The 10167-nt window shown below is 42.5% G+C and overlaps 1 protein-coding gene across 1 annotated transcript; it reads left to right on the top strand.

The window, feature by feature from the left end:
* The first annotated feature begins 360 nt into the window (after nucleotides 1–360).
* M6PR (mannose-6-phosphate receptor, cation dependent) lies at nucleotides 361–10122 on the top strand. Its single transcript, XM_028119707.2, has 7 exons — nucleotides 361–538; nucleotides 4069–4248; nucleotides 5537–5703; nucleotides 6850–6959; nucleotides 7244–7374; nucleotides 7933–8059; nucleotides 8532–10122. The coding sequence occupies exons 2-7, from the start codon at nucleotides 4070–4072 to the stop codon at nucleotides 8652–8654; spliced, it is 837 nt and encodes a 278-aa protein (XP_027975508.1). The 5' UTR covers nucleotides 361–538; nucleotide 4069; the 3' UTR covers nucleotides 8655–10122.
* The last annotated feature ends 45 nt before the right edge of the window (nucleotides 10123–10167 follow it).

The following is a 10167-nucleotide window of genomic DNA, read 5'->3' as shown; positions in this document are numbered from 1 at the left end:
ACATTTCCGCTTCCGCCGCCCGCCCTCGCGCACCGCCTTCAGGGGGACCTACCGGGGAGCGGGGCTGGCGCGTGATTGCGCGTGACCCTGCGTGACCGCGCGTGACTCTTCGAGAGGAGAAGCTCGGAGGCGGGACTCTGGGACTCCATTGGTTGAAAAGGCGACCCGAAAAGGTGGAACTCAACTTGAAAATGTCGATAGTGATTGGAGTTAATAGGACGGGGGCGGAGCTACATGGCCAGGACCCTGGCCAATCAGCGTCTGGGATCGGCCAGGAGACCGGGAAGGAGAAAGGGGCGAAATGGTTTTATGGTCACATGCCGCGGGGTCTAGTGGGAGGAGCAGTTGCTCAGAGGACGCCTGGTGCTTCCTGTTTCCGGTTCTCGGAGTGGAGCACAACGAGGCGCCTTGGGGAAGCTTTGACACGAGTTCTGGGTCCGGGGTCTGCGGCTGGCCCCTCGCTGGCCCTGTCTCCCGGCCCCAGACAGGTATTCAGCCGGGGATTCTGCGCCTTGGCTACTCCCTTTGCCCGTGACACGTGAGTATGAGGGGCGTGGAGGAGGAGGGGAGCTGGAGAGCGCTCACACCTCGGTGTCCGTAACAGGGGCTGGGATCCTTAAGTCTCCTTTGGCCAGGGTTCGAGCCAAAATTCCAGCTAAGGAGCCCTAGGGCAGAATGGAGGCGGAGGCGTGAGGGCGGGGAGTTAGAGTTGTGAAGGGAGTGAGGGAAGAAAAGACCTACCAAGACTGGAGAGGGAATGGACGTGTGTTTGGAAGGCAAAGAAAGGAAGGACCCTGGGTATGGAGTCGTTTGAGGTGTTACTGGATACCTGTAGAGGGAATTTTTGGCCTGCATCGTGAAGGAAGGTATAGCGGCATCATTTGGAGAGGATACGGCCCTAGGCAGTTGGAAAGTCAGGAGATTAGACGGAATGAGAATTTCTAGAACCTTGGGAGAAGTTTGAAGGGGATGCGTGTATGGTATGGAGTAGCTACTAGAGAGCTTCTCTAGTGTTTTCTCTTTGTGGGGAGCTTCCGCCCATCGGACCTAGAGCTACTTCTCTAAGGCTTTTCAGCATTGGGCCGTTTAGCTAGTTAGGGCTGGTCTTCTATAAAAGGGTAGGCTGCTGGAGACAGGAGATAAGAGCCGCTACCTCAGGAATGAGCCAGATAGCGGAAAGTAGAAATTCCACTGAAAAATGGAAAATGCTCATGGCTAGTCTTGAGGGGTGGGAAAGAGTGGTACAGACGCCCAGTGATGTGAACTGCTTCCCAATTCCTGGCTTAGTCGTGGGTCATCCCATTGTAGAGAATTGTTTGGCATTACCAAAATAGATCTGTCCTAGAACAAGAAAGTTGAAGGGGATTTTTCAAAATCTTAAAGTCCTGCCCTTTATTTCCAAAGTATCTGGACAAACTATTGCACCTTGAGGATCTAATTGTAGCACAATAAAAGGGAACTACACAGCCCTTGGATTTCATAGTCTCCCTAATAAATTTTTGCACCCCTGTATTTATCAGAAATTTTCCAGAAAATAGCTTTATGCCATGAATCCTCCAACTTGCCCCACCAACTTCATACATGTTTAATACTTGTATGACCTAGGGCAAATAATTTAACCTCTATAAGCATCAGTTTCCTCATCTGTAAAATGAGAGAAATTATACCTACTTTTCTGGGCTGTGAAGATTAACCTAATAGATAAAGCACTTAGAGCATTTGTCACTGAATCAAAAAGAAGTAGCTCAAAACCGACAAACCTTAAGCAGAAAAGACAGAAGAGTATAAGTTGATTCTCATCCTAACTTCTTGAACCAATAAGCAAATGAAAGATGGTTCAGCTCCACTAAAGCAGACTGCAGGGTGTTTAACCCTTTATCCTATCCTAGTTTTGTAAGATTCTTTGTTCTAATTTAGGAAAAGAAATCATCAACTGTTAACAAATGAGGAACTAATTTTGAGGCCATACGACACAGCCTTCTGTGTGAGCATCCCCTCCAGAAAACTGGTTTGGGGGTGGGGGGAGCTTGAAAATCCAGAATGTTAAAATTTTAAATTAGACTCTGAAGAGAATATAAAGAATATGGCATGTTAAATCAATCTAATAAAAGGAATCTCTTAATACTTTTTTAGGAACGCAGCTGGTCACATAGTGTGTTGAGCAATGAGTTAATTTAGGGAAGGTAGGAGTTTGAGGTTTGAGTTCTTTATTCCATCTCCTATTCAGTGAACTGTGTGAGGAGTCACTTCCCCCCTGCTTTGTCAAAAAGAAAGCTTTGGCTGCCTCCTCTTGAGCCCCCAAAAATTAATGTGAAAGGGGATACACATGTGGTTAAGTGTAGACCATGAGCTCTGGAGCCAGACTTTCTGGGTCACTCCCCTGGCTGTGTCTCAGTTTTCTCATCTGTAAAATAAGGACAATAATTGTATTTACTGCATAGCGTTTTTGTTAAGGATTAATTAGTTAATACATGTTAAGTGCTTTTAAGAGTAAAAGGCAAGCACTCTATTAAGTTTTCTATTAGTGCTTTTAATGTGTTTATGGGGGCCTCAGACTTTATGACGCGATAATTATTCTGTGGACTTTATTAATATTGCTATAGTGAGTTGATTTTGGAAATACCCAAAGTTGAGGCGCCTGGGTGGCTCAGTCGGTTAAGTGTCTGCCTTTCGGCTCGGGTCATAATCCCAGCATCCTGGGATCGGCCGTGTAGGGCTCACCGCTCAATGAGGAGTCTGCTTCTCCCTCTCCCACTCCCCCCTGCTTGTGTTCCCTCTCTCGCTGTGTCTCTTTCTGTCAAATAAATAAATAAAATCTTAAAAAAAAAAAGAAAAGGAAATACACAAAGTCAGGGAGACAACTTCCCAAGCATTTGTTGCCCTAGGGGAATGTGGAAAACAGAAGATCAAGTGTAAATTTTTTTAGGGGAGTAGAGAAAATTCAGTCAGGGCTCAGAGCGTCCATTTTCCTATCTTTAAACTTACTAGTACCCATTAAACTCTGCCTAGTTTTATATTCTAGAAATGCACAGGAGCTGATGAAACAGCCTGAAAAAGAGTTAGAGGACTTTAAAGAGTATTAACCAAAGTCCAAGCTTGTAGCTGGAAGCATGTTATTACAAGTGAGAAAGGTTTGGAGGAATTAAATCTGTTTATGATAACAGTGACATTGTTATGAAATTAACAAGTAGCAATGGCCTGGGGGATCATTAACTAATGGACATCAGAGTGGAGTCTTTTGCAAGGGTAAATCAATATGTCCTGGGTGTGAGGATGGATTAGAGAAAAGAAAATGAGTTTGGGAAATGGAGCCATGTGTTTCCATTGCTAGAGCAGTGCAAGGAGCAGGTGAATTGGAAAGTGACTTAGTGATTCCCAAGAATTGTTACCAGTTCTGAGTGTACAAAGACAACTCTGAGATGAGCCATTAAAGTAGATAAATGTCAACTTTTAGGTGCTATGGCTGTGTTTATCTCTAGTCATCTTTCTTATGGTGAATATGAACAAAGACTGTTGGATGCTCCTGACTATTGATAGGAGAAGTTAGGACCCAAAGTACTGAAGTCCCTTTCTCTATCTTACATCTTTCTCAATAACTTTCAACTAGACTTGATCAAGTATTATAATTTCATTGTCATCTTAGGGAGGACCACAGGTTGAAGCAGTTTTTATGAACTAGTATTAAACTTTAAATGAGATATTGCAGTCTAACTTTTCACAAAACAGTAAAGATGCTCGCACTCTCTCTCTCAAAATAAATAAGTAAATCTTTAAAAATAAATAAAAAGAAAAAGAGAAACCTAAAGATTAAGAATCCTATTCTGAATATTAAAGAACGGGGGAAAAATAATGGGTGAAAGCTAAAAGCTTGAAATAGACACAAGAAAATAAAACCCAACTTTGTGATAATGAGGAAAACTGACTAGTGTAAAATAAGTGATGGATGGAAGATAAAACTGTAAAGATTACACATTCATGCGCTTTATCACTTTCCCCCCTCTCCTGATCTTCCCCCCCTCTCCTGATCTTCCCCCACTTCTTCAACACCCACACCCCATCTCCCAAAAGGATGTTCCCCTTCTACAGCTGCTGGAGGACTGGACTGCTCCTGCCACTGCTCCTAGCTGTGGTAGTAAGAGAATCCTGGCAGACAGAAGAGAAAACCTGTGACCTGGTGGGAGAAAAAGGTCGAGAGTCCGAGAAAGAGTTGGCTCTACTGAAGAGGCTGCAACCGCTGTATAACAAAAGGTAAATGAGAAGAGCTTTGAAGGGCTTAAGAAAATAACTTTGTTAAAGAATCTTTACCTCCAGGGCGCCTGGCTCGCTCAGTTGGTGGAGCATGCAACTCTTGATCTTGTGGTTGTAAGTTCGAATCCCACATTGGGTAGAGACACTTTTAAAACAAATAAAACCCAGGGGCGACTGGGTGGCTCAGTCGTTAAGCGTGTGCCTTCGGCTCAGGTCATGATCCCAGGGTCCTGGGATCGAGCTCAGCGTCGGGCTCCCTGCTCCACAGGAGGCCTGCTTCTCCCTCTCCCACTGTCCCTGCTTGTGTTCCCTTTCTTGCTGTATCGCTCTCTGTCAAATAAATAAAATCTTTTAAATAAGTAAATAAATAAAATCATAAAAAAACTGTTTTTTTTTCCCTCCACTTACTTTATTTTAGTATTACCACTCTATGTGGTGGGAATACATGTATAATAACCTCTCTCGGAGATGGTTCTAATCTGAACTTTAGTAATACTGGTCTTATTTGGCCATGATATCTTCATTTTTTAATTTTTTTTTTTTTTTAAGTAGGCTCCATGCCCAGCGTGGAGTCCAATGTAGGGATCGAATCCACAACCCTGAGGTCCAGACCTGAGATGAGATCAAGAGTCGGACACTTAACCTACTGAGCCACTCAAGCACCCCTACTTTTTTTTATGCTATAGAGCAAATTCTCAGCCCAGTTTTTAGTAGCAATGTGTGCAATTCTCTTATGTAGAAGAGTAACTGTTTTCAAGACTGGATCCAGGAGACCACCTTGTAGGAATTAAAAAGCATTATTTGGTACTTCCACATAATAGGACTTTAGAAGTATCAGATAAACATTGAGGCCTATACACATCATAAGTGTCTGGAATCTTCAGGTATATAAATCTGAAGATAATCTTCAAAGAACAAGGGACCATGGGATACTTCCCATGAACATAGATCCTTATTCACAGGGAAATAGCAACTGACACTTCAGCATGGTCTAGAACAGGTATTCTAGAATATCTAGCTTTCTTGGATCTTGTGTTTTAATCAGTCATCATCAATAGTTAGGATTGTCTCATTCAACAAATAAACTATTCACTGTTACATGGATATCTCTTGATCAACAAATATTCACTAGTACATTTAGTTGTGACATCAGGTAAATAAATTGATCACACTTGGGGGTGGGCAGGGAGGTGGGAGGGTGGGGAGGCAGCTTAAAGGAAGAGAGGCTGCTTCTCCTAAGGCTGATAGCCAGTAATTCTTCCTTCGTTCTCCTCACTTCTCCTTACAGCTTTGAGAGCACTGTGGGCCAGGGCCCAGACACATATATCTACATGTTCAGGGTGTGCCGGGAAGCTGGCAACCGCACCTCTGGGGCAGGCCTGGTGCAGATCAACAAAAGTAACGGGAAGGAGACAGTGGTAGGGAGACTCAACGAGACTCACATCTTCAATGGAAGTAAGACTCTCCCTGTTGATTAATTGATCCCATGTCAATTCCTCTGGCAGTCCTGTATGTGTCAGCCTTTTCCATTCTCTTCCGAGTATCATATGGTACATATGCTTCAGCTCACCTGAGACTAACACGGCTCCTCTGGAGCCATGGCTCAGGACCTTTATGTGTTTGTTTTAAAGTTAATGAAAAGCTCATGCATAAAGAATCTAGCTGGGATTCTGTAGCTTCATGTGTTTTTCACACCAGACTTGAAAATACCAACAATGACCATTTCTCATCGAATTAGTCCAGTTTTGCCAGTTACATTTTCAGACATTAAGCTTTTTTGCAAACCAGTCTACAAAAACTTCCCCAAACAACTTGTGCTATGGTGATTAGGTTTCTCAAAAGTCATAAAATCATATTGCTAGAAAGAACTATGAGCACCTGTGGTCTGATTCCCTCCCTTAAGCAGATAACTGTATTTTCCAGTGCAAATATTTGTTCATATCAATAATATAATGAAAAATAACATCAAGAGTTTGGGGGTAGGGATTGGAAGACTGGATTTTTTACCCAGCTCATGTTTATTTGTCCTGTGACTTTGAAAAATCATTTCATCTTCTTGTGTTTCTTCATATGCAAGATTAGAAGAATTTTTAACCTTATTCACCTCACGTGATTGATAAATCAAAGGATATTTTGCAAAAGAAATTTGAATGCCATAAATATTAAAGAACAAATGGCTCCCGATCTTAAAAATCATCCATATTGTATTTATCTGTGGCTAATTTTAAATCTTAGGTTTTGCTCTGCCACCTAAGAATTTTATGGAACCTCTTCTGATGTTAGCAGGTGTTCAGAAAATGTCAGTCATTGTCAGAGTATGGGTCCTAATTGTTTTTGTACTATCGGTTGCCTGCCTTTAATGTGGAAAATTAGGATTATTCTTATATGAATATCTGATTCTTAGTTGTCTTAAGGGAACAGAAAGCTGTTACAAAGAAGCAGGATTTAGCTTGGTATTTCTGTACTACAGAACTCATATTGCTGGTTATTTTAATTAAGACCAATTTCATTGAACTCCTCAGTGCCTTTCTGCCATTGTACCCAGGCCTGCCTCTGCTTTTCCCCCCACCCCAAAGCAACATTTCCCTTGTCCCTCCTCAGGTAATTGGATCATGCTGATCTATAAAGGGGGTGACGAATATGACAGTCACTGTGGCATGGAGCAGCGTCGTGCAGTGGTGATGATCTCCTGCAATCGACACACGCTAGCGGTGAGGCGTCCTGGGGCACACGAGCCTAGAGAACAGATGACAGGACTGGCCTGAGGTGGGAGAGAATTTCCAGAGGGGACAAGATACATCGGGATGGATAGGAGAAAACTAGAAGTTCAGTTTTTTCTTGTGTCACAGGCACCTGTCTTCCATCATACATGGAAAATAAGTTATTCAATCAAGAGAAAGCAAATGCTTTTTTAGCTTGTGGGTTTTTTCTTTTTCTAAGGGTCAAAAGGAAACAGTTTACCACATAAGCGTTGTGTTCTGTCCTTCATCGTCAGGGCAATTTTAACCCTGTGTCTGAGGAGCGAGGCAAAGTTCAAGATTGTTTCTACCTCTTTGAGATGGATAGCAGCCTGGCCTGTTCCCCAGAGATCTCCCACCTTAGTGTGGGTTCTATCTTACTAGTCACGTGAGTGCTTTTTCCCTTATCAATCCAAACCTTCCTTTTTTTTTTTCCCTTAAACTCAATTACTTGGTGATATTTAGACAAAAATTCTGTGTGTTTGTGTGTGTGCACGCACTGTACCATAATTGGAGGTGGGAAACTTTGTGAAAATTCTCTTTAAACTCTTGACTACGCAAGCTTAAAAAAAATTAGATCTAATGTTTCACCCCTGATAAATATTTGCATTTGGAAATGCTTTCTATCCCATTACTGGAGGACTGGACAGTTTTTAATACTATCCCATTAGATTATAAGAACTTTTGGAGAAATGGAACTGTATAGCTGATAGTACCTATTCTTGGCTCTAAGAGTCACACACTAGGTCTTATTTTTGTCTGAGCCTTTGCTTGTAGTGCTCTAATTGGTTTTCTAAAGAAGGTACCCTCCCTGTTTTGGTCCCCTCCCCCCCCCATTTTAATAGAATACAGACTGGGAAACCACTAATGAATATAAAGATTATCTTTATTATCAGAGTTTTAGTATTCCTTGGTTTTTAAGTAGAGATGTTTTTCTTCCTCATAGGTTTGCATCACTGGTTGCGGTCTATATCATCGGGGGGTTCCTATACCAGCGACTGGTGGTGGGAGCCAAGGGAATGGAGCAGTTTCCCCACTTAGCCTTCTGGCAAGATCTTGGCAACCTGGTAGCAGTAAGTAATAGGACTGCTGGCTGAGTCTAGCCTGCGGGCAAGGTTGAGTGACCAACCATCCTGGTTTACCCAGACTGAGGGATTTCCAAGGATATAGGACTTTGGGTGCTAAACCCACAGAAGTCCCAGCAAACCAAGTACAAAGTACTTGTTGGCCCTGGTATAAAGTAACATCTTAGTGTCTGGCCTTGCTAAAGACCTGGCTGGAAGAGCAACACTGTTGCTTCAATTGAGGAATATGATCAAGCTATTAAGGGACCTGGATGGGGAGAAAGAAAGACCTAATTAGAATTTTTCTCCTGTTAGCCCTAAATTCAATTTAGGCCGATCCTTAGAGCTTCTGGATTTTCTCTTCATCTTCCTTGAAGAAACCTAGTTCTTGGCATATTCTTAGACCATAGGTACATATTTGCCTTACCCTCGAAGTTGGTTATTCCAAATTATCATTTCCTTCCTTTGCTTCTTTCTGCAGGATGGTTGTGACTTTGTGTGCCGTTCTAAACCCCGAAATGTGCCTGCTGCATATCGTGGTGTGGGGGATGATCAGCTGGGGGAGGAGTCAGAAGAAAGGGATGATCATTTATTACCAATGTGATTGCACTTTAAATACCCAGCTGCTTCTCCAGTCCCCCAAACCAAAGCATACTCGGCCAGATTTCTTAAGCAGTGTCCACTCCAGTTCTCTCATCCCACCCTTAACATTGCTCTTGCTTTCCAGTTTGCTTTTGATTTGTATTCTCTTCTCACTAGTAGAAATGCCTTCCCTTTGTTCCGTTTTGTTTTTCCTCTAGAATACAGTTGTAGGAGAGAGAAAATAGGGCCTGTGCAGAAGAGGCTATCACACTATCTCTTGGTATCAGAAGGTACAAGTAGGATAGTTACAGTGAGCAAAAACAGTGTGGCAGGCTCCTTTTTTAAACACCTTTTCACAAGTTTTGGAGACACTGGATTTCTTTAATTAAAAAAAAAGGGCAAAGAAACATTATTTATACAAGGTTTGATTGCTTTCATGCTGTTACTCTGTACCCTACAGTAGTTTCCATGAGAATCTGGATGTAATTTTTTGCTACTTGGAACTACTCTGTGGTGATTACTTGGTTGCGTTCCAAGTATTGCCATTTGGTCTGAGCCTGGAGATGTTGCAGACTTGCTTCTCCCACCTCTGGGATTAGGATGGGGAAAATGTTTTAATTTCCCACTTAGAGGATTATGAAATACCATCACATCAGTTGTTGGCATGGGAGTGACCTTATAGTCAGAACTGGGCCCTGGACTGTGGGCTCGTGGTCACTGGTCCATATGTGGCCAAAATGCCTTATCCAGAAGTCTAGTCCATTGGAAAGGGAAAGTGAATTGGACCTCCTGTGCTACAGGGGTTCCAGAAAAGGAAGTCTGTTTACCTGTAGTGGGATCTCCTCGATGGCTTTCTTCTCCCACTTGCAGTAAAAGCTGGCAGAGCTTTTCTTCTAAGCTGTTTCCCTCTACCCATATTTCTAAATATGTTGCACTTTCTTCACAGGCATGTCAACTCCCCCCCCCCTTCCCCCGCCCCAATCTTTTGGAAAGGGAATGAAAGCAGAGGTGGGACATCTAGGGCTTTGCCATCCCGTGCTCTGGGTGTGGAATGCTGCTGTACCTGTCCCTTCTGGCTCAGGGAAGTATCTTCTTGCCCACAACAGTTTCTGTGGGGAAAGGTTTTGAATCCTCTGATGCTTCCACTTTTTTGTTTAGACCATGTGCCCAGAAGCCTGGCCCCATCTTTCTGTTAATAGTGAACCTGGGCCATTGAAGAGTAACGTGGCTCCACTGGACACAAGAGGATGGAATCAGTAGGCAGGGGCTTTTTAATAGCCTTTAGGGAAGAAAATGAAATTATTTCATCTTTGGACTTTTAAATACTATTGGAATGATTTTTTTTTCTTCTTTTCTAAACAGGGAAAATAATGTTATAAAACATCTTTTTTGTTATTTGTTTGCATCCCTCCCCCACAGTTTTAAAAATGCAAAAAAAAAATACATTTTTTGTATAAAAACACGTAAAAGATTAAAAAAACAAACAAGTTGCCCTAGTCTTTTGTGTGAAAGAAGAGAATAGAGACACTGGAATG

The sequence above is a fragment of the Eumetopias jubatus genome, unplaced genomic scaffold (assembly GCF_037043125.1).
Source record: "Eumetopias jubatus isolate StellerSeaLion01/CBP00866 unplaced genomic scaffold, mEumJub1_p1.0 scaffold_8, whole genome shotgun sequence".
NCBI lineage: Eukaryota > Metazoa > Chordata > Mammalia > Carnivora > Otariidae > Eumetopias > Eumetopias jubatus.
The sequence above is the reverse complement of the archived record's forward strand: the minus strand, read 5'-3'. Positions and strand labels throughout refer to the sequence as shown.